The 25,581-nt window shown below is 44.2% G+C and overlaps 1 protein-coding gene across 2 annotated transcripts in view; it reads right to left on the bottom strand.

The window, feature by feature from the left end:
* The window catches only part of LOC118944776 (rap guanine nucleotide exchange factor 5-like), a 60,748-nt gene extending 36,751 nt beyond the window's left edge, over positions 1 to 23,997 (bottom strand). The window contains exons 1-3 of one of the 2 annotated variants that reach the window (XM_036965688.1): positions 23,467 to 23,997; positions 9,312 to 9,451; positions 8,424 to 8,536 (exon numbers count right to left, since the gene is read on the bottom strand). In XM_036965688.1, coding sequence (XP_036821583.1) covers positions 8,424 to 8,536; positions 9,312 to 9,451; positions 23,467 to 23,658 — 445 coding nt within the window. In that variant the 5' untranslated portion in view covers positions 23,659 to 23,997. Of the gene's footprint in view, positions 1 to 8,423; positions 9,247 to 9,311; positions 9,452 to 23,466 lie in introns of those variants that run through there. The other variant, XM_036965683.1, reaches the window with a different exon arrangement.
* Positions 23,998 to 25,581: the final 1,584 nt, after the last annotated feature.

Consider the following 25,581-nt stretch of genomic DNA (forward strand, 5'->3'; position numbering starts at 1 on the left):
GGGAAGGAGGTTGTTGGCCAAGATCTCGCGATACATGGCCCCACCCATCCTCCCCTCAATACGATGAAGTCGTCCTGTCCCCTTTGCAGAAAAGCATCCCCAAAGAATGATGTTTACACCTCCATGCTTCACGGTTGGGATGGTGTTCTTGGGGTTGTACTCGTCCTTCTTCTTCCTCCAAACACGGCGAGTGGAGTTAAGACCAAAAAGCTCTATTTTTGTCTCATCAGACCACATGACCTTCTCCCATTCCTCCTCTGGATCATCCAGATGGTCATTGGCAAACTTCAGACGGGCCTGGACATGCGCTGGCTTGAGCGGGGGACCTTGCGTGCACTGCAGGATTTTAATCCATAACGGCGTAGTGTGTTACTAATGGTTTTCTTTGAGACTGTGGTCCCAGCTCTCTTCAGGTCATTGACCAGGTCCTGCCGTGTAGTTCTGGGCTGATCCCTCACCTTCCTCATGATCATTGATGCCCCACGAGGTGAGATCTTGCATGGAGCCCCAGACCGAGGGTGATTGACCGTCATCTTGAACTTCTTCCATTTTCTAATAATTGCAGTTGTTGCCTTCTCACCAAGCTGCTTGCCTATTGTCCTGTAGCCCATCCCAGCCTTGTGCAGGTCTACAATTTTATCCCTGATGTCCTTACACAGCTCTCTGGTCTTGTCCATTGTGGAGAGGTTGGAGTCTGTTTGATTGAGTGTGTGGACAGGTGTCTTTTATACAGGTAACGAGTTAATCTAACTGCACTGTCCGATTTACAGTAACTTTTACAGCGAAAACATGCCATGCGATTGTTTGAGGACGGCGCCCCACGTTAAAATATTTTTCCACAGGCACAGGTTTCATACATTCACAAATAACAATTAAATATTCACTTACTTTTTGAAAATCTTCCTCTGATTTGTCATCCGAATGGTCCCAGCTATAACATCTAGTATCGTTTTGTTAGATAAAGTCCTTCTTTATATCCCAAAAAGTGTTTCGTTGGCGCCATCGATTTGAGTAATCCACTCGTTCAACATGCAGAGAAAGGAATCCGAAAATCTACACCCTAAACTCTGTTTCAACAAGTCAAAATAGGTTTCTATTTACTCCTCAGATACCCTAAAATATAATCAAACTATAATATGTATTACAGAAAGAAGTATGTTCTTTAGGAAACTGATTTTAACAGGTGCGTATTGCCTTTATAGTGCACGCAAACACGAATTTCCAAGACTGTGTCTTCTGCTAAAACTGATATTTCTTAATTGTTTTTGAAGTTACAAGCCTGAAACCTTGAACATAGACTGCTGACACCCGGTGGAAGCCATAGGAATTGCATCCAGGGAGCTAATTTTCAATATGACCTTACTCTTGCATTTCTAAGAGGATGGTCTCTCCAGAAAAAAAAGTTCTGGTTGGTTCTTCTTTGGATTTTCTCCTACCATATCTATTGTGTTATAGTCTCCTACATTATTTTAACATTTCTACAAACATCAAAGTGTTTTCTTCCCAATGGTACCAATTATATGCATATCCTGGCTTCAGGGCCTGAGCTCCAGGCAGTTTACATTGGGCATGTCATTCAGACAGGAAGTGGAGAAAAAAGGGGCCTAGCCCTAAGAAGCTTTAGGAGACCACAGTAAAGGAAAGAATAGGCTATGGGCTGAGCAATGCTTGGGCTTGTAAAATTATCAGGTTTTCCTGAAATCCCAGTTGGAAAGGTTCTGGATTCAGGAGGACAGAAGCCGGAAGTCCAGAATCCTTCAACCAGAATTCCTGGGAATATTAGGAAAGTTACCATCATTTTGCAAGTCTAGCCATGCTGGAAATATCTCTTACATTATAAATATTACACACAGTTCACTACAATAAGAGCTCAGGTCGTCCTCCTTACTGTTTTCATGCTGAGGCAGTCTAAAGGATCAGTGAATGGCCTGGGGACATGGACTCTATTCTATTAACCAACGGTCAGTCAATTTCTCTGTGTCCCAAATGGCACCCTATTCCCTTTATAGTGCATTACTTCTGACCAGTGTCCATAGGGCTTTGGTCAGAAGTAGTACGCTACATAGGGAATATGGTGCTATTTGGGACACAGAATCTGGTCTGCCTTTACCTCTCTGAACACAGCACAGATAGGCCCACAGCCCCTGTTACTACCACTAGAACTTGACCAGGGAGAGATTAGTTGAGGACACAGTCCACATCTTCCACTTAATCAGGGAAGGAGAGAAAGAGGCACTCCAGAAGATAAAAATGGATTTGCATGCAAATTGCATGAGAAACTGTACGTTGATGTTATTCATCTATATCTCTATGTACTATGGGCATTGCTATCTATTCATATTCTCCCTACAAGTGAAGTTACTTGGAAGAGAAAGCTAATGTGGAATGAATACGTAAGCAAAATTGTAAGTGTACGATTATTATTATTACTGTAGCATGTGCATGCAAATCTATCATACAATAGCCATGACTTCATCCAAACACTCAGGTCAAACCAGATTTACTTTCCCATTATACAACAAGCATCCCAACTATGCATTTCAATAAGCATTTATCTCTGACCATATACCAGTAGTCATCTCTGACAATATACCAGTAGTCATCTCTGACCACATACCAGTAGTCATCTCTGACAATATACCAGTAGTCATCTCTGACCACATACCAGTAGTCATCTCTGACAATATACCAGTAGTCATCTCTGACAATACACCAGTAGTCATCTCTGACAATATACCAGTAGTCATCTCTGACAATATACCAGTAGTCATCTCTGAAAATCTACCAGTAGTCATCTCTGACAATATACCAGTAGTCATCTCTGACAATATACCAGTAGTCATCTCTGACAATATACCAGTAGTCATCTCTGACAATACACCAGTAGTCCTCTCTGACAATATACCAGTAGTCATCTCTGACAATATACCAGTAGTCATCTCTGACAATATACCAGTAGTCATCTCTGACAATATACCAGTAGTCATCTCTGACAATATACCAGTAGTCATCTCTGACAATATACCAGTAGTCATCTCTGACAATGTACCAGTAGTCATCTCTGACAATATACCAGTAGTCATCTCTGACAATATACCAGTAGTCATCTCTGACAATATACCAGTAGTCATCTCTGACAATACACCAGAGAGCAATTACATAGATTCATAATGAAGGCTTACAATCACAGTGGTCTGGTTATTAAAAATAGCACATTAAAAATAATGTAGGCCTACTATGAGTGTGTCCCAAATGTTCCCCTATTCCCTTTGTAGTGCACTACTTTTAAAGAGAGCTTGGGTCAACGGTAGTGCACTATAGGTAATAGGATGCCATTTGGGACACATTCCAAAGAAGCAGAATTGCAACGCCTTACGGGTTAAGAATCAGTCTGCTCGTTAGCGAACAGGACAGACCTCAAACCAAATCATCAATCTTCTTTGTTGACAATCTCTTCTCTCGTTAAGTAGATGGTAACACAATGTTCCAGTTGGACTTTGTTTGTTTGTTTGTTTTGTGACGTGTACTTTCTGGTAATGAGTGAATCTGTGCTGAGGGGGAATCAATAGCAGCACTCAGAGGTTTGGCTCAGGGAGAGAAGGCAAGTACGAACCCTACCCAACACTGAGCGATGGATGTATCCCACATGGCACCCTATTCCCTTTATAGTGTATCCCACATGGCACCCTATTCCCTTTATAGTGTATCCCACATGGCACCCTATTCCCTTTATAGTGTATCCCACATGGTACCCTATTCCCTTTATAGTGTATCCCACATGGCACCCTATTCCCTTTATAGTGTATCCCACATGCACCCTATTCCCTTTATAGTGTATCCCACATGGCACCCTATTCCCTTTATAGTGTATCCCACATGCACCCTATTCCCTTCATAGTGTATCCCACATGCACCCTATTCCCTTTATAGTGTATCCCACATGGCACCCTATTCCCTTTATAGTGTATCCCACATGCACCCTATTCCCTTTATAGTGTATCCCACATGGCACCCTATTCCCTTCATAGTGTATCCCACATGCACCCTATTCCCTTCATAGTGTGCTACATTAGACAAGAGCAGTGGTATTCAACCTGTTTCAGCTGGGATCCCATAACTTTTCGAGACCCCACCCCAAATCTAATGACGCAACCTTAAAATCGGTACATTTAGGTTTTTACATCAAAAAATTATCTTCAAAATGAAAAGAAACTAATAGATACATTTACTCAATAAAATTAAATGTGTCATTATTATCTCAAAAACGTGTATATTGTCCCATACAGTAATCTGTACTCTTATTTCTTTGTTCCCCAAAGTAGTTTCCCCGTGACCCCAACAGGGGTCATTACCCCGACTCTGAATACCACTGGAATATAGTATATAGTAGAATACAATGGTGTGTAGAGCTGTACATTATATTATCAGCTCATGGGGTGGCAGGGTAGCCTAGTGGTTAGCGTGTTGGACTAATAACCGGAAGGTTGCAAGTTCAAATCCCTAAGCTGACAAGGTACAAATCTGCCTTCTGCCCCTGAACAGACAGTCAACCCACTGTTCCTAGGCCATCATTGAAAATAAGAATTTGTTCTTAACTGACTTGCCTAGTTAAATAAAAATATTTTAAAAATCACATCTTCCTAAAACATAACTGTAGTGTTCTTTAAAAGAAGTGCTCTCTGGCAGAAAGATATCTTTATAACGTCTCGGTTAGCCTGGGTATCTGGGAACTAACCGCAGCAGCTTGAATATGATATTTGTAAAGATTGTTCTTTTCACTTCATTGAGATATCAATTATATATGAGGAGATTTATATTAGCTCTGCTTATCATTAACCCCCAACACATAGACTACGATGTCCTAAATGGCACCCTATTCCCCAAGTAGTGCACTACTTAGAGAACAGGGTACCATTTGGAACACAGGATTATAGTCTTCTCATGGCCGGCTGCCTGCGTGAAGCTAATGACTTCTCATCAGAACACCACCATCTCCATCTCCTCGTGACAGGTTTAATAGAGACAATATTTTATAGTTGCATGGTTTTTAGTGAAGCTGAGATTCCATATTATCCCGTATGATCTCCCCCCCTTGTTTTTCTGGAGGGAGCAGTGAGAGCCGCCCAGGGCCCCAACAGTAGCATTAGCAGGGTTGCAGATTGAACAGAGAGAGAGCGAGGGGAGGGGGTGAAAACAGGGAGGGAGAGGAGAGAGAGATGACTAGTTTAGAGGAGCCAGGACTGAATGGACTCTGGAGTTCCTGTATGAAGAATCTTTGACAGGCGATCAGTGTCTCATTGGGACATACAGAGCTGAGTCCCTATCCCCTGCTGATAGAAACCCGATCTGAACATCAAATTGACCCAAAAATCACAATTTCCTGATAGTCCTCTACACTGCTTCCTGCATTTGCTCGTGATTCTAGAACCCTCTCTGGAAAAGGTCTAGGTGTTCAGATCAGTTCAGTGAAGCCACAAACACACACTTACTCATCAGAATGAGCAATGATGTGGTCTGGCAGAAGCAAGGTATGGAGCAGGTAACCTGATAGGGAACTCATCTTGGACCGGCTGCATCTTTGTCCCTTCTCCCACTGCTCTATATATCAGCCTCCCTTCTCCCATCTCCCACTGCTCTATATATCAGCCTCCCTTCTCCCATCTCCCACTGCTCTATATATCATCCTCCCTTCTCCCACTGCTCTACATATCAGCCTCCCTTCTCCCACTGCTCTATATATCAGCCTCCCTTCTCCCACTGCTCTATATATCAGCCTCCCTTCTCCCACTGCTCTATATATCAGCCTCCCATCTCCCATCTCCCACTGCTCTATATATCAGCCTCCCTTCTCCCTTCTCCCACTGCTCTATATATCAGCCTCCCTTCTCCCACTGCTCTATATATCAGCCTCCCTTCTCCCATCTCCCACTGCTCTATATATCAGCCTCCCTTCTCCCACTGCTCTATATATCAGCCTCCCATCTCCCATCTCCCACTGCTCTATATATCAGCCTCCCTTCTCCCTTCTCCCACTGATCTATATATCAGCCTCCCTTCTCCCACTGCTCTATATATCAGCCTCCCTTCTCCCACTGCTCTATACATCAGCCTCCCATCTCCCTTCTCCCACTGCTCTATATATCAGCCTCCCTTCTCCCACTGCTCTATATATCAGCCTCCCTTCTCCCATCTCCCACTGCTCTATATATCAGCCTCCCTTCTCCCACTGCTCTATATATCAGCCTCCCTTCTCCCACTGCTCTATATATCAGCCTCCCTTCTCCCATCTCCCACTGCTCTATATATCAGCCTCCCTTCTCCCACTGCTCTATATATCAGCCTCCCTTCTCCCTTCTCCCACTGCTCTATATATCAGCCTCCCTTCTCCCATCTCCCACTGCTCTATATATCAGCCTCCCTTCTCCCATCTCCCACTGCTCTATATATCATCCTCCCTTCTCCCACTGCTCTACATATCAGCCTCCCTTCTCCCACTGCTCTATATATCAGCCTCCCTTCTCCCACTGCTCTATATATCAGCCTCCCTTCTCCCACTGCTCTATATATCAGCCTCCCATCTCCCATCTCCCACTGCTCTATATATCAGCCTCCCTTCTCCCTTCTCCCACTGCTCTATATATCAGCCTCCCTTCTCCCACTGCTCTATATATCAGCCTCCCTTCTCCCATCTCCCACTGCTCTATATATCAGCCTCCCTTCTCCCACTGCTCTATATATCAGCCTCCCATCTCCCATCTCCCACTGCTCTATATATCAGCCTCCCTTCTCCCTTCTCCCACTGATCTATATATCAGCCTCCCTTCTCCCACTGCTCTATATATCAGCCTCCCTTCTCCCACTGCTCTATACATCAGCCTCCCATCTCCCTTCTCCCACTGCTCTATATATCAGCCTCCCTTCTCCCACTGCTCTATATATCAGCCTCCCTTCTCCCATCTCCCACTGCTCTATATATCAGCCTCCCTTCTCCCACTGCTCTATATATCAGCCTCCCTTCTCCCACTGCTCTATATATCAGCCTCCCTTCTCCCATCTCCCACTGCTCTATATATCAGCCTCCCTTCTCCCACTGCTCTATATATCAGCCTCCCTTCTCCCTTCTCCCACTGCTCTATATATCAGCCTCCCTTCTCCCTTCTCCCACTGCTCTATATATCAGCCTCCCTTCTCCCACTGCTCTATATATCAGCCTCCCTTCTCCCACTGCTCTATATATCAGCCTCCCTTCTCCCATCTCCCACTGCTCTATATACCAGCCTCCCTTCTCCCTTCTCCCACTGCTCTATATATCAGCCTCCCTTCTCCCACTGCTCTATATATCAGCCTGCCTTCTCCCATCTCCCACTGCTCTATATATCAGCCTCCCTTCTTCCACTGCTCTATATATCAGCCTCCCTTCTCCCATCTCCCACTGCTCTATATATCAGCCTCCCTTCTTCCACTGCTCTATATATCAGCCTCCCTTCTCCCATCTCCCACTGCTCTATATATCAGCCTCCCTTCTCCCATCTCCCACTGCTCTATATATCAGCCTCCCTTCTCCCACTGATCTATATATCAGCCTCCCTTCTCCCACTGCTCTATATATCAGCCTCCCTTCTCCCACTGCTCTATACATCAGCCTCCCATCTCCCTTCTCCCACTGCTCTATATATCAGCCTCCCTTCTCCCACTGCTCTATATATCAGCCTCCCTTCTCCCATCTCTCCCTACTCTATATATCAGTCTCCCTTCTCCCACTGCTCTATATATCAGCCTCCCTTCTCCCACTGCTCTACATATCAGCCTCCCATCTCCCACTGCTCTATATGTCAGCCTCCCTTCTCCCACTGCTCTACATATCAGCCTCCCATCTCCCATTTCCCACTGCTCTATATATCAGTCTCCCTTCTCCCATTTCCTACTGCTCTATATATCAGCTTCCCTTCTCCCATCTCCTTTCTTTCATCTCCCACTGCTCTATATATCAGCCTCCCACCTCTCTTCTCCCATTTACCACCACTCTATATATCACTCTCCCAGGAGCAGCCTGCATCTCTCACTTTATCTCTCTCAATCTATTCTCTCTCTCTTTCTCTATCACCCTATTTCCTCATCACCATACATAGTCAAAGATCCCTCTTTAGTAAGAGACACTCTTCTCTCTCTCTCTCTCTCTCTCTCTCTCTCTTCAGTTTAAGGGTCTTTATTGGCATGGGAAACATATGTTTACATTGCCAAAGCAAGTGAAATAGATAATAAACAAAAGTGAAATATACAATAAAAAATGAACAGTCTCTCTATCTCTCTCACGCCGCTTTAAAAATATTCACATAATTTAGCATAGATTAACATAGTTTAACATAGATTAAAAGTAGTAGCCAGAGGCCAAACATATTGATTTGGGGGGGTAAGTGACTGACCTGACTCCTTGATCTGCTGTGTGCTCCCCTGGTCATCACGGTGGTTGTCCAGCCTCAAGACAGACAGCAGGTGTTCTAGGATCTTCCCTGGGGTCCCTGACACCACCACGTACCTGTCAGAGACAACACTGTCACTGGACGAGTCGTCCTCGATGGAGGACAGAGAGCGACTGCTGCTCCACACCTCCTCTCCATCCCCCTCTCCCTCTGACTCCTCCTCGTCTATGTAGCGGAAGTAGGGGACATCGAAGGTGGGGACTTTGGTGGCCTTGGCCCCTTCTTCTGCCCGGCTGGCGCTGTCACTGCCCCCGCTTCCACTGCTGCCTTCCTCTGAGTCTTCCTCCTCATCCTCCTCCTGCTCCACCAGAGCCACCGCTGCCAGCAGCCTGCCCTTCTCCCGTTGCCGCAGGTCCGGGGGTTGCCGTGGCCGAGTGCCCATCCTCAGCATGTCCCTGTGCCCCTTACAGCCGATACCACTGTTGCCGTGGTTACTGCTGCATGCCTTCCCTCAGCCACCCATTGGCCCATCCGGCTAGCTGTCCACCTGCTGCAGCTGCTATAGAGCCCTGGGAGAACCCTGGTCCTGTGGTCTCCCTACCCCAGAGAGAGTTCTCCACACCCAGCCTGAGACGGTGACACTCTCCCCTGTGTCTGCACAGCCAGTCAGCCAGTCAGCCAGCTACGGCTCACTCCCGGCTAACTCACTCTCTCTCACACACACGCTAGCTCCATCCATCTGTGTGCTGTGAGCTGCAATGCAAGCACACGCCGCCTGTGTTTAGAAGTGTGTGTGTGTGTGTGTGGAGACTGAGGAGGAGAAGGACTAGAAGGAGGGAGGAAAGAGAGAGAATGAGAGGGAGGGGTGAAAGCGGAGAGACAGAGGCTTACCTCCTGTCCCCCTCCTCGGGTCTCCCCCCTCCCCTGGCCGATGCGGAGGGGGCTGGCCGCTGTGACGACACTCTCTGGAGCACCAGCACCTCCTGGCCCCGCTCCCGCAAACATACACGGACTGCCTCGTCACTGTGGGCCTGGAGGGAGGGAGGGAGGGAGGGAGGGAGGGAGGGAGGGAGGGAGGGAGGGAGGGAGGGAGGGAGGGAGGGAGGGAGGAGCATAATCACCAAGGAGATTCCCTGTCTTTTCTTTTCCTCTCACCGCATCCCACTGATTTCCATCACAATAGCCCTGTCACATCCAGTCCTCTGAATGAAAGACCCTCTCCATAGATTACAATAATCATTCATTCATTTTTTTATCAGTAAACCCCAGTCAGGAATTGTATTTACAATCAAATGAAAGCATATTTTAATGAACAATTGTTCTTTAGAGGATATGAATGCTGTTTAGACCATGATTTATCTGTCTTCCGTAACACTTTGGATGTGTTTTATGTGAGGAGCAGGTCTTAGTGTGGAGTAAAAACACTGGCTTTAAAGGGTTTGCTGTTGGCCTCAGAGGAGACAGCTCTGGGTTTTCTAATGTCACCCCTGTGTGCTCTGTGTGAGGGTTTCATAAGGAAGAGAGATAGGGACTGGTGCAGAAGACACGTTCACACACAGGAACACACACACACACCGCAACGGCAATGTCACTTAATCACCAGAGTGTTATCAATCTTTCCCAGCCTTCAGGCACATAGGGAAAACACTTAACTGGTCATCTCTCTCTCTCTCACTCCATCCCCCCTTCACTGTTTCTCCCTCGCTCCCCCCCCCCTTCTCTTTCCACCCACACAGGAACAACAAACTCCTCTGCTGTGAATGCCTGTCCTCTGGCCACCCAGTCTCATGTAGTCATGGGTCAAGGATAGCAGTTTAACCCACTGAGACAATTACCACAACAACAACTACAACTTATGACTGTTCCTCACATGCAGTAGAGGAGAATAAGTTGTGAAGCAAAATCAATTACTATACAGTACATCATGTATATTCAGTAGTAGCCAGATTATGCAGTCCACTCACTCTGTGGGAATACCCATGGGTTGAATTGGGATATTGTAGTAGTAACTGTCCCAGATAATGGTGTTAAATAATATTACGAGGTTATTGCTAGTGTCGCTCTAGATTAGACTAAGAGACTAAGAGGCAATGAAAGTGTGTGTGTGTGTGTGTGTGTGTGTGTGTTGTTTTTTTCCCCTTAAGTCCTAATCAAGAGTACATTATCTTTATCAATACCATTGGTTCAATAAGACAATAATGTGTTGAAGGGTGTGTAAATTAGAAAGAGAGTTACATCACCACTATAATCTGCATAGAGGGTTTAACACCGGCACCAATGCAGACGAAGGGGAAGTAACTAATTGAACCAATTAGGCCGGGGGATATTGGCTGGAGTGGAAACCGAGGGACACATGAAGGCCCTTTTAGGAATCGAGGTTGGGAATATGTGCAAGAGAAGTGTAGTGGGGGGTTGTGGGAACTGGGAAAAGGAAGTCACATTCAAACATTTGTAGCTGTTTGGGTCATAACTGGACAAACACAAACACACATGGATGCATAAATACCAGATGGAAATCACTGTTCAGTTACCTCAGAGAGCATTAGGGATTAGTAGAGGGAGTGGATGAATACTGGAAAACGAATACATAAACACACAAAAATACTATTCTTCAACAACATAGCCTGTAAAGGTGATTGTAATGGACCTGTAATGGTGATTGTAATGGACCTGTAATGGTGATTGTAATGGACCTGTAATGGTGATTGTAATGGACCTGTAATGGTGATTGTAATGGACCTGTAATGGTGATTGTAATGGACCTGTAATGGTGATTGTAATGGACCTGTAATGGTGATTGTAATGGACCTGTAATGGTGATTGTAATGGACCTGTAATGGTGATTGTAATGGACCTGTAATGGTGATTGTAATGGACCTGTAATTGTGATTGTAATGGACCTGTAATGGTGATTGTAATGGACCTGTAAAGGTGATTGTAATGGACCTGTAATGGTGATTGTAATGGACCTGTAATGGTGATTGTAATGGACCTGTAATTGTGATTGTAATGGACCTGTAATGGTGATTGTAATGGACCTGTAATGGTGATTGTAATGGACCTGTAATGGTGATTGTAATGGACCTGTAATGGTGATTGTAATGGACCTGTAATTGTGATTGTAATGGACCTGTAATGGTGATTGTAATGGACCTGTAAAGGTGATTGTAATGGACCTGTAATGGTGATTGTAATGGACCTGTAATGGTGATTGTAATGGACCTGTAATTGTGATTGTAATGGACCTGTAATGGTGATTGTAATGGACCTGTAAAGGTGATTGTAATGGACCTGTAATGGTGATTGTAATGGACCTGTAATGGTGATTGTAATGGACCTGTAATGGTGATTGTAATGGACCTGTAATAGTGATTGTAATGGACCTGTAATGGTGATTGTAATGGACCTGTAAAGGTGATTGTAATGGACCTGTAATGGTGATTGTAATGGACCTGTAATGGTGATTGTAATGGACCTTTAAAGGTGATTGTAATGGACCTGTAATAGTGATTGTAATGGACCTGTAATGGTGATTGTAATGGACCTTTAAAGGTGATTGTAATGGACCTGTAAAGGTGATTGCAATGGTGATTGTAATGGACCATTAATGGTGATTGTAATGGTGATTGTAATGGACCTGTAAAGGTGATTGTAATGGACCTGTAAAGGTGATTGTAATGGACCTGTAATGGTGAATGTAATGGACCTGTAATGGTGATTGTAATGGACCTGTAATGGTGATTGTAATGGACCTGTAAAGGTGATTGTAATGGACCTGTAATGGTGATTGTAATGGACCTGTAATGGTGATTGTAATGGTGATTGTAATGGACCTGTAATGGTGATTGTAATGGACCTTTAAAGGTGATTGTAATGGACCTGTAAAGGTGATTGCAATGGTGATTGTAATGGACCTGTAATGGTGATTGTAATGGTGATTGTAATGGACCTGTAAAGGTGATTGTAATGGACCTGTAAAGGTGATTGTAATGGACCTGTAATGGTGAATGTAATGGACCTGTAATGGTGATTGTAATGGACCTGTAATGGTGATTGTAATGGACCTGTAAAGGTGATTGTAATGGACCTGTAATGGTGATTGTAATGGACCTGTAATGGTGATTGTAATGGTGATTGTAATGGACCTGTAATGGTGATTGTAATGGACCTTTAAAGGTGATTGTAATGGACCTGTAAAGGTGATTGTAATGGTGATTGTAATGGACCTGTAATGGTGATTGTAATGGACCTGTAAAGGTGATTGTAATGGACCTGTAATGGTGATTGTAATGGACCTGTAATGGTGATTGTAATGGACCTGTAATGGTGATTGTGATGGACCTGTAAAGGTGATTGTAATGGACCTGTAAAGGTGATTGTAATGGACCTGTAAAGGTGATTGTAATGGACCTGTAATGGTGATTGTAATGGACCTGTAAAGGTGCTTGCAATGGACCTGTAAAGGTGATTGTAATGGACCTGTAATGGTGAATGTAATGGACCTGTAATGGTGATTGTAATGGACCTGTAAAGGTGATTGTAATGGACCTGTAATGGTGATTGTAATGGACCTGTAATGGTGATTGTAATGGACTGGTTGAACCAGGACTAGTGATTCTACATCTCTCTTCCATTCCATCTCATTATTTCTCTCATCGGATGTCTGAACATGTCAGCTTTGCAAGCAGCCATGCATGAGGATTTCTGACAAGTATACAGTTTGCATAATAAACCAATTAAATTAATGGTTGAAGCATTTGACATTCAGTAAAGTTGGTGATATGTGGGCAGTAGATACAGAGACAGAATAGTACCCTATTCCCTGTATAGTGCACTACTTTTGACCAGAGGCATATGGGTGGGGGGATGGGAATAGGGTGCCATTTGGGATGCACATTATTAATAGATGGTAGAGTACAGTAGATTAATAGATAGTAGAGTACAATAGATTAATAGATGGTAGAGTACAGTAGATTAATAGATGGTAGGGTACAGTAGATTAATAGATAGTAGAGTACAGTAGATTAATAGATGGTAGAGTACAGTACATTACTAGATGGTAGGGTACAGTAGATTAATAGATGGTAGAGTACAATATATTAAGAGATGGTAGAGTACAGTAGATTAATACGTAGTAGAGTACAATAGATTAATAGGTGGTAGAGTACAGTAGATTAATAGGTGGTAGAGTACAGTAGATTAATAGGTGGTAGAGTACAATAGATTAATAGGTGGTAGAGTACAGTAGATTAATAGATAGTAGAGTACAGTAGATTAATAGGTGGTAGAGTACAGTAGATTAATAGGTGGTAGAGTACAATAGATTAATAGGTGGTAGAGTACAGTAGATTAATAGATAGTAGAGTACAGTAGATTAATAGGTGGTAGAGTACAGTAGATTAATAGGTGGTAGGGTACAGTAGATTAATAGATGGTAGAGTACAGTAGATTAATAGATGGTAGAGTACAGTAGATTAATAGGTGGTAGAGTACAGTAGATTAATAGATAGTAGAGTACAGTAGATTAATAGATGGTAGAGTACAGTAGATTAATAGGTGGTAGAGTACAGTAGATTAATAGATAGTAGAGTACAGTAGATTAATAGATGGTAGAGTACAGTAGATTAATAGGTGGTAGAGTACAGTAGATTAATAGGTGGTAGAGTACAGTAGATTAATAGGTGGTAGAGTACAGTAGATTAATAGATGGTAGAGTACAATAGATTAATAGGTGGTAGAGTACAGTAGATTAATAAATAGTAGGGTACAGTAGATTAATAGGTGGTAGAGTACAGTAGATTAATAGATGGTAGAGTACAGTAGATTAATAGGTGGTAGAGTACAGTAGATTAATAGATAGTAGAGTACAGTAGATTAATAGATGGTAGAGTACAGTAGATTAATAGGTGGTAGAGTACAGTAGATTAATAGGTGGTAGAGTACAGTAGATTAATAGGTGGTAGAGTACAGTAGATTAATAGATAGTAGAGTACAGTAGATTAATAGATGGTAGAGTACAGTAGATTAATAGATGGTAGAGTACAGTAGATTAATAGATAGTAGAGTACAGTAGATTAATAGATGGTAGAGTACAATAGATTAATAGATGGTAGAGTACAATAGATTAATAGGTGGTAGAGTACAGTAGATTAATAGATAGTAGAGTACAGTAGATTAATAGATGGTAGAGTACAGTAGATTAATAGGTAGTAGAGTACAGTACATTACTAGATGGTAGGGTACAGTAGATTAATAGATAGTAGAGTACAATAGATTAATAGATAGTAGAGTACAATAGATTAATAGATAGTAGAGTACAGTAGATTAATAGGTAGTAGAGTACAGTAGATTAATAGATGGTAGAGTACAGTAGATTAATAGATGGTAGAGTACAATAGATTAATAGATAGTAGAGTACAGTAGATTAATAGATGGTAGAGTACAGTAGATTAATAGATGGTAGAGTACAGTAGATTAATAGATAGTAGAGTACAGTAGATTAATAGATGGTAGAGTACAGTAGATTAATAGATAGTAGAGTACAGTAGATTAATAGGTGGTAGAGTACAGTAGATTAATAGATAGTAGAGTACAGTAGATTAATAGATAGTATAGTACAGTAGATTAATAGGTGGTAGAGTACAGTAGATTAATAGGTGGTAGAGTACAGTAGATTAATAGGTGGTAGAGTACAGTAGATTAATAGATAGTAGAGTACAGTAGATTAATAGATGGTAGAGTACAGTACATTACTAGATGGTAGGGTACAGTAGATTAATAGGTGGTAGAGTACAGTAGATTAATAGGTAGTAGAGTACAGTAGATTAATAGGTAGTAGAGTACAGTAGATTAATAGGTAGTAGAGTACAGTAGATTAATAGGTGGTAGAGTACAGTAGATTAATAGGTGGTAGAGTACAGTAGATTAATAGGTAGTAGAGTACAGTAGATTAATAGGTAGTAGAGTACAGTAGATTAATAGGTGGTAGAGTACAGTAGATTAATAGGTGGTAGAGTACAGTAGATTAATAGATGGTAGAGTACAGTAGATTAATAGATAGTATAGTACAGTAGATTAATAGATAGTAGAGTACAGTAGATTAATAGATAGTATAGTACAGTAGATTAATAGGTGGTAGAGTACAGTAGATTAATAGATGGTAGAGTATGTTAGATTAATAGATGGTAGAGTACAGTAGATTAATAGATGGTAGAGTACAGTAGATTAATAGATAGTAGAGTACAGTAGATTAATAGGTGGTAGAGTACAGTAGATTAATAGATGGTAGAGTACAGTAGATTAATAGATAGTAGAGTACAGTAGATTAATAGATGGTAGAGTACAGTAGATTAATAGATAGTAGAGTACAGTAGATTAATAGATAGTAGAGTACAGTAGATTAATAGATGGTAGAGTACAGTAGATTAATAGATGGTAGAGTACAGTAGATTAATAGATGGTAGAGTACAGTAGATTAATAGATAGTAGAGTACAGTAGATTAATAGATAGTAGAGTACAATAGATTAATAGATGGTAGAGTACAGTAGATTAATAGATAGTAGAGTACAGTAGATTAATAGATAGTAGAGTACAATAGATTAATAGATGGTAGAGTACAGTAGATTAATAGATGGTAGAGTACAGTAGATTAATAGATGGTAGAGTACAGTAGATTAATAGATGGTAGAGTACAGTAGATTAATAGATGGTAGAGTACAGTAGATTAATAGATGGTAGAGTACAGTAGCCATGCACATTCTAATCATGTCTGCAGCTGGAGTAATTGGTGCCCGTTGAGTGATTGACACTGCTGGGTCTGGACTGGAGTACTTAGTATTACATAATGAGGAGTCTACTGCATGCCGCACGCACGCACACACACACACACACACACACACACACACACGCACACACACACACACACACACACACACACACACACACACACACAAGCCTCTGCATGCCATTAGGCAGGCAGACAGGCTGGAAGTGGTTGCAGTTTTCTGCTCTAATTGACTATTGCACTGAGGCATCCAGGGACCTTTAGCACAGCACCACTTCCTGACACACTTCAACTGATCCCAAAGCATGGCCACACACACACACACATGCACAAACTAATGCACATAAGTAAAAAACTGTCCATCAATGAGCAGAGCACTTTCCCCAACACAGGCAGTACAAAATTCACACAATCAGATCTGGACTCCCAAATGGCAGCCCATCTCCCCTCGTCAAAGGGAGTGCACTGTATAGGGAAAAGGTGCCGTCTCTGACGCAGATCTTACAGGGAGGGACTTTTACATGCGTATCCAAAAAGACCATTAATGGTAATGTTATTGGCAGTTCCTTACACAGTACAGTGACTGTGTCCCAAAGGACACCCTATTCCCTACATAGTGCAATACTTTTGATGGGGCTTTGGTGACAAGCAGTGCACTATGTAGGGAATATGGTGCCATTTGGGATGCAGGCAGTGAGTCAAGGTGGGATTTGCAGAACATAACAGTTTCCCAGAATCTGAGGGCTGTGCTTCTCGGCATCCTGCTTCACACCATGATGAAAGCTTAACAACACAGCTGCTTTCTATGAACCCTGTGACAGGCGCTTTGACAGACTAGTGCCCTGTACAGGGGCTGTGACAGACTAGTGCCCTGTACAGGGGCTGTGACAGACTAGTGCCCTGTACAGGGGCTGTGACAGACTAGTGCCCTGTACAGGGGCTTTGACAGACTAGTGCCCTGTACAGGGGCTGTGACAGACTAGTGCCCTGTACAGGGGCTGTGACAGACTAGTGCCCTGTACAGGCGCTTTGACAGACTAGTGCCCTGTACAGGGGCTGTGACAGACTAGTGCCCTGTACAGGGGCTGTGACAGACTAGTGCCCTGTACAGGGGCTGTGACAGACTAGTGCCCTGTACAGTGGCTGTGACAGACCAGTGCCCTGGGGCATTCTGGCTCGGACAAGGCTCACTTCATCTGAAACCTACATGGGGATGTCACCTCATGTACGTTTCCAACCACAGGTTGTCCAGTATTTAACATAATCAGATTATCCACTGATCCACAGCAGTCAACAGCTTGGCAGTGCATGACGTGTCACGTTACTGTGGACTGATGGACTGATGAGCGTTAAGGCTTTTAGAGATACTTTTGTAACCCTTTCCAGCTTTATGCAAGTCAACAGTCTTCTGAGGTCTCTTTTGTTCGAGGCATGGTTCACATCAGGCAATGCTTCTTGAAGAATTTGCTATCACAAAAGGCCCCAAAATGTTTGAGAACCCCTGCTCTAAAAAAACAACAACCTTAAAGACAGATACTGTATTTCGTGCTATGGCACCTTGAACAGTAAACCAAACTCGGGAGTAGAATCAGAAATCAGAGAGTGCCTCTGACCAGTCAACCAGCATCAGGCCAGGCGTGCTCCCCCCCAACAGTTATTGATCGCATCTTTGCAGCTGCTGTGCTACTCTGTGGATGGGCTGGCCTTTCTGACCACAAGTGTCCATTTATAAACAATGGCACTGGCCTCCACTCCAGACTGGATGCTTTTAATGAGGCAGAGTGCAACTCTCTCTCCTCTCTCTCTCTCTCTCTCTCTCTCTCTCTGGGACACAGTGTTCCTGTAGAAGTGGTGGAGGTGACCTCCAGTACCACTAGAATGTTTCCTAACATAAACACTGTGGAGGAGAAACACTATCCATCACTTAGACCCTGATAGGTCACGTCCAGTTTGGCTGAACTCCTAACCCACTACTGTGGGTAAGCAGTGAAGCTCCCTCTGTTGGCTTGCTTAGTTATTTCAAATGTAAAAAATGACTGCTTAAGTTATGTCAAATCCGAAGAAATCAAGTTGAGCTGATAAAACGTACGTTTGATAAGTTGATAGCACTTAACATTTTAAGTCAGGGTAGTAACAGCTTTCTAAATGGAAACACTCCAGACGCTGTTCTCCCGTTCAGAGGCACTGTGCAGGCTTAAGGGATGTGTTGGCATTCTCTGTGTAACCACGGCTGAGGCATCTCAAACACGTTCGCTATGAAGTCCGCAGCAGGACCTCCGGGGTCTTGATAGAACACAGATACACATATAATTCTCTCTCCCACTGAGAAGTGTTTACATCAGAGGTCTGTAGAAGAAGTGGTTTTTTACTGATGTGATGTGACACAAGTCTGCCTAGGTTACTATCCAGAAGTGAGTTACTCAAATTCCTGCTTAGGCCGTTAACCTCCAGTCCTTCTCTAGGAATTGGCTCTGTGATGAACATAGATAAACATGACATCTGCACATTATCTCAAACTGTTCTGTTCTGCAAGTGGACAAAAAAAATACAATGAACAAGAAAACAAAGAAGACTGTGTTGGATGATCAAAACATTGATCCACTGATCCTTTAGGAAAACATAGGAGCTATCTAACATAGGGAAACATAGGAGCTATCTAACATAGGGAAACATAGGAGCTATCTAACATAGGGAAACATAGGAGCTATCTAACATAGGTAAACATAGGAGCTATCTAACATATGGAAACATAGGAGCTATCTAACATAGGGAAACATAGGAGCTATCTAACATAGGGAAACGTAGGAGCTATCTAACATAGGGAAACATAGGAGCTATCTAACATAGGGAAACATAGGAGCTATCTAACATAGGGAAACATAGGAGCTATCTAACATAGGGAAACATAGGAGCTATCTAACATAGGGAAACATAGGAGCTATCTAACATAGGAAAACATAGGAGCTATCTAACATAGGGAAACATAGGAGCTATCTAACATAGGGAAACATAGGAGCTATCTAACATAGGGAAACATAGGAGCTATCTAACATAGGGAAGCATAGGAGCTATCTAACATAGGGAAACATAGGAGCTATCTAACATAGGGAAACATAGGAGCTATCTAACATAGGGAAACATAGGAGCTATCTAACATAGGGAAACATAGGAGCTATCTAACATAGGGAAACATAGGAGCTATCTAACATAGGGAAACATAGGAGCTATCTAACATAGGGAAACATAGGAGCTATCTAACATAGGGAAACATAGGAGCTATCTAACATAGGGAAACATAGGAGCTATCTAACATAGGGAAACATAGGAGCTATCTAACATAGGGAAACATAGGAGCTATCTAACATAGGGAAACATAGGAGCTATCTAACATAGGGAAACATAGGAGCTATCTAACATAGGGAAACATAGGAGCTATCTAACATAGGGAAACATAGGAGCTATCTAACATAGGGAAACATATGAGCTATCTAACATAGGGAAACATAAGCTTGTGGAATATTTACGACCAGGCAGCAATAACCTTCCATATCAACACAGGCTTCCTAGTGAAGATGACAAGTCTCATAATCAGTACCATACATTATGCTGTGCTGGCAGACATGAAAAATCACCCATTCACAACAACATGTAGGACACTGGCTTTAGTGCTAAGATACTGTATGTACTTTACTGTGGAGAGTTATCTCTGTGTTCAAAATGGATTTGTCCTGGTAGGCTAGGAATGAAAAATGCTCAGCAAAGCATTTTCTATGTAGATGCTATAGATTACAACGGCGTTAGAGGTAGCAAGACGAGTACACACAGAGAGAAGTACACAGCTGCCCCTGAACATGCGAGGCATAGAACGACAACGGCGTTAGAGGTAGCAATACGAGTACACACAGAGAGAAGTACACAGCTGCCCATGAACATGCAAGGCATAGAACGACAACGGTAACAGACTAGAAGAGGTGTAGAATACATTATTATTCTTCATGAAGGAAATGTTTTTCTACCTGCATTTCAGAACATGTTGCTTTAGCATTCAGACTACATTCAAGACAGATCCTGTAATAAAAACATATTTTTGAGTGGTATTTTCCTTTAAGAATTAGTCAAGCTGTAAAGTTTTCAAGAAGCATCACATCACTTTTTAAAATGTATTTAACTAGGCAAGTCAGTTAAGAACAAATTCTTATTTTCAATGACATAAACCAACTCAGATCTTTGCCTCTTGGTCATACTCAGATCCCACCAACAAAACAAAACATTTTCTCCTTTCTTTTGATGTGGGCTATATTAAAAAGGTTGAGAATAAAAATAGGTTTGAGACACCCACTTGACGTAGAAGAGTTAGTCCTATTGAATAAGAAGGTGACATTTACTGAAACGACACAACGACAAGGAGGTGTTGTTATCACATCTAAGATGGCATTTAAGGCCATGCTACGGTGTACAGTAGAGTCACGTTCATTGTGGTGAATTATGACAAGCAGGGTTACAGTAACCAACCCTGCTCCAGGCTGTGTCCCAAATGGATCCCTATATAGTGACCTACAGTACTTTGACCAGGGTCCATAGGGCTCTGGTCAATCGTAGTGCACTATATAGGGGAAAAGGTGCAGTTTGGGACTCATCCCCAGTGTTTTAGAGAAAAGGTCAGGGACCTACAGCATTGAAATCCACCCTGAAACCAACACAATGTCTTGGCATGGTGGGGAGACTGAGTGGCCAGCCCACGGTGGGGCCAGCTAGGGGCCTGTGGAACTTACGTCAGCTCTTCCTGCCATTGTTGCTGTGTCGTTCTGCTGCACTGATAGAAACACAGCTGGCCAGGCAGGAAGGGAAGAACTGAGGCCATCATGGACTCAGCGCTCCAGGGTGGTTCTAGGTACAGACCTAGGATCAGCTTCGCTCCCCCAGTCCTGACCTTAACCATGAGTGGGCAAAATGCTACATTTTCCTGAGATCAGCATCTAGTGGCAACTTCACCCTACACCGAGCTAGCCAATCAGGACACCACCTCCTCTCAGGTGTTCTAATAGGCTGTTGGATTTTAACACAAAATTGAGTGAGCGCTCTTAACCACCCAATAACACTGGATTCAGTTAACGGTATTGACATTATGATGGTTCTAAGTAAACGGTAGTTAGGAACAAAATGAATCTATTTGTTTTTAACAGGTTAATAAGGCAGTCACAGTAGCTAGCTAGACGTTTGTCAATCATTTGCCATATAGCTCTTACAGTAGGTGTATTCCAAGGTAACTGAATGGAGTGTTACGTAGGACTTAATAATACTCCCCTCTAGATCCTTCTAGTTCTCAGAATAACAAGTGAGTGGGCAGGCAATAGGCTTGGTTCACTAGGGCAGGGTTCTCCAACCCTGTTCCTGGAGATGCCCTCCGGGAGGTTTTCACTCCAACCCTGTTCCTGGAGAGATACTCTCCAGGAGGTTTTCACTCCAACCCTGTACCTGGAGAGATCCTCCGGGCAGAGGCATTACCGGATATGAACCATCCAATAATACCAGATGACAAGTTAAGATCATTTGGATGAATGGTGGCGCTCTAGAGAGAGTGGTGCTCTAGAGAGAGTGGTGCTCTAGAGGGAGTGGTGCTCTAGAGGGAGTGGTGCTTATAAAGGGAGTGGTGCTCTAGAGAGAGTGGTGCTTATAGAGGGAGTGGTGCTTATAGAGGGAGTGGTACTCTAGAGAGAGTGGTGCTTATAGAGGGAGTGGTGCTTATAGAGGGAGTGGTGCTTATATAGGGAGTGGTGCTTATAGAGGGAGTGGTGCTTATAGATGGAGTATTCATCGGCAGACCAGTCGTGGTGGTGCGGCGGGGCGCCGTGTCGACAGAGAATCCAAGCCAGATGGCGAAAGAGGTATTGTAGAATTTAGTTTGCCTGGCCGGGAGATGTGCCTGGCTCACGGCTAACTGGTGCTAGCTTCGTGGCAGTGGTGTTAGTCACTATAGCCAATCGGTAGCAGCGGTGATCCGGTGCCAAGGTCCAGAGTTTACAGCAAGGATCCGGTGGAGTATTGGGCTCTAGCCGTGTATGAGTGGGGTTCGGGTGAACAGCTGAGTAGGCCGGGAGGTGGGCCTCAGGGATAGCTTCGGTACTGGGTGCCACGGTGAGCTAGCTAGCTGCAAGCTAGCTGTGAAGATCAGAAGTAGTGGTCCAGGGATTACGGCAGGAATCCGGCGTTGTTGTGGAGATACAGTACGATACTGGTAGACTGGCAAGTATTATCCAGGCTAAGAACAGGGCTGGTATCTGTGCAGAAGGTAAAAGCCGCTAGCAGTGGCTAACAATGACTGAATAGCTAATTAGCTGGTTAGCTTCTGGAGGTTCTTGAATGTGTTCTAAAATAAAAAATAATAGCGATACCGTATCACATTGGGTGAGGCAGGTTACCGGAAGGTATAGTCGAATTAAAAATCGAAAATAGATGGAAAATAAAATTGAAATATATATATACAAAAAATACGAAAAATACAAAAGTACACAAGACACGAACAAAACGCGTCTTCACTGCTACGCCATCTTGGAAGAGCACCACTCCCTCTATAAGCACCACTCCCTCTATAAGCACCAATCCCTCTATAAGCACCACTCCCTCTAGAGCACCACTCCCTCTAGAGCACCACTCTCTCTATAAGCACCACTCCCTCTATAAGTACCACTCCCTCTAGAGCACCACTCCCTCTATAAGCACCACTCCCTCTAGGGCACCACTCCCTCTATAAGCACCACTCCTTCTATAAGTACCACTCCCTCTAGGGCACCACTCCCTCTAGAGCACAACTCTCTCTAGAGCACCACTCCCTCTATAAGCACCACTCCCTCTAGAGCACCACTCCCTCTATAAGCACCACTCTCTCTAGAGCACCATTCCCTCTATAAGCACCACTCCCTATAGAGCACCACTCCCTGTGTGATGATTTCTCTAGACTAACTCTGTCACAGTGTTTGAGTGTGATGATTTCTCTAGACTAACTCTGTCACAGTGTTTGAGAGTGTGATGATTTCTCTAGACTAACTATGTCACTGTGTTTGAGAGTGTGATGATTTCTCTAGACTAACTCTGTCACAGTGTTTGAGAGTGTGATGATTTCTCTAGACTAACTTTGTCACAGTGTTTGAGAGTGTGATGATTTCTCTAGACTAACTCTGTTACAGTGTTTGAGAGTGTGATGATTTCTCTAGCTCTGTCACAGTGTTAATATTCTGTGAATGCAGCGTGACGTTGTCTCTCACCTCTGCTGTCCTCTCCGGGGCGGCCTTGCTGCTGTTGTTGTGATTCTGGAGGAAGCGACATCCGTCCTTGGCCAGTCTCTGGACCATCTCCAGATGGGACAGGTCTTCCTTGTCGTGCAGGGCACACACACCCCCCGGCTTCAGCGCCGGGGACACAGAGAACATGTACTTCAGGCCACAGTCCCACGACATTACTATAGAGTAGAACCAGCACGGTGTACTCCTCTCCTCCTCTCTCACAGTGCACTCCAAAGGTGTGTGTGAGGGGGATGGGCCAGGAAACCTTGAGTGTGTGTCTGTCTGGCTGTTTGTCTCTGTGTGTGTGTCTGTGAGCGCAGGTGAGTTACGGCCTCCTCTCACTGAGCCAAAGCAGATCCCTGTAGAAGCACCAACAACAGCTCCGGCTGGCTCTCTGGTTGGCTTTCAGATATATAGAAATAGAGAGATAGAGAGGGCTGTGAAACAGCAAGGACTCCAGGTGCCTGTGTTCTATATGCTTAGATCCAGAGGGAGAGAGATACTGACTGCTACTGCCTCCTTCCCTTCCCTTTCACTGTTGGGGAAGGAGGGAGGGGAGAGAGGGAGGGAAAGAGAGGGAGGGGAGGGAAGTAAGGAAGGAAGAGAGGGAGGGAGGGAGAGAGAGAGGGGGAGAGACATGGAGAGAGGGAGGGCGAGAGAGAGAGAGGGAGAGAGGGGATCAGGAAACATCTGGTAAACCACTCAAGACCAGCCCCTGCAGAGGAAGTTCCACTATCTCTACCTCCCCCTGTCCATGCTGTCTGAGATGGACTGGGCCTGGGTGGGTGAACACTGGGGGGGGGGGGGGGGGGTAGACAGGGGAAGGTAGGGGGGTTTTGGACCCCCTGAGAGAACACAGAGGTAAACACAGTGGACGAATCTGGGTTCACTTTCCAACTATGACCGACAGAGCAAGACATTTTAGTTGATAGAACGTTCAGTGCTGCTGTCACAGGGTGGTCTGTCACAGAGTGGTCTGTCACAGGGTGGTCTGTCACAGGTTGGTCTGTCACAGGGTGGTCTGTCACAGGTTGGTCTGTCACAGAGTGGTCTGTCACAGGGTGGTCTGTCACAGGGTGGTCTGTCACAGGTTGGTCTGTCACAGGGTGGTCTGTCACAGGTTGGTCTGTCACAGGGTGGTCTGTCACAGGGTGGTCTGTCACAGGGTGGTCTGTCACAGAGTGGTCTGTCACAGGGTGGTCTGTCACAGGGTGGTCTGTCACAGATTGGTCTGTCACAGGGTGGTCTGTCACAGGGTGGTCTGTCACAGGGTGGTCTGTCACAGAGTGGTCTGTCACAGGGTGGTCTGTCACAGGGTGGTCTGTACAGGGTGGTCTGTCACAGGTTGGTCTGTCACAGGGTGGTCTGTCACAGGGTGGTCTGTCACAGGTTGGTCTGTCACAGGGTGGTCTGTCACAGGTTGGTCTGTCACAGGTTGGTCTGTCACAGGGTGGTCTGTCACAGGTTGGTCTGTCACAGGGTGGTCTGTCACAGGTTGGTCTGTCACAGGTTGGTCTGTCACAGGGTGGTCTGTCACAGGTTGGTCTGTCACAGGTTGGTCTGTACAGGGTGGTCTGTCACAGGTTGGTCTGTCACAGGTTGGTCTGTCACAGGGTGGTCTGTCACAGGGTGGTCTGTCACAGGTTGGTCTGTCACAGGGTGGTCTGTCACAGGGTGGTCTGTCACAGGGTGGTCAGTCACAGGTTGGTCTGTCACAGGGTGGTCTGTCACAGGGTGGTCTGTCACAGGTTGGTCTGTCACAGGGTGGTCTGTCACAGGTTGGTCTGTCACAGGGTGGTCTGTCACAGGTTGGTCTGTCACAGGTTGGTCTGCCGTTGTGCTCGTCCTGTCCTTGCTCCGTTCTGTACTTTCTGTTATTGAATATGTGGGCCAGACTGAAGAGTTGGGTGTGAGTGAAATTGAAAGTCCTTTCCACACCCTAGCTCCTACAGAACCCCACCGGGATGCATGTGATGATGGCTGAGTAGGTCTCATTTGTAAATTGATATTTATTTAATTGCCGTAGAAAATCTCTTAAGGATCCGCAACTTTTTTTTCTCCAATTTTTGCCTACAATGACACACCCAAATCTAACTG

Source organism: Oncorhynchus mykiss, chromosome 3, assembly GCF_013265735.2.
Source record: "Oncorhynchus mykiss isolate Arlee chromosome 3, USDA_OmykA_1.1, whole genome shotgun sequence".
NCBI lineage: Eukaryota > Metazoa > Chordata > Actinopteri > Salmoniformes > Salmonidae > Oncorhynchus > Oncorhynchus mykiss.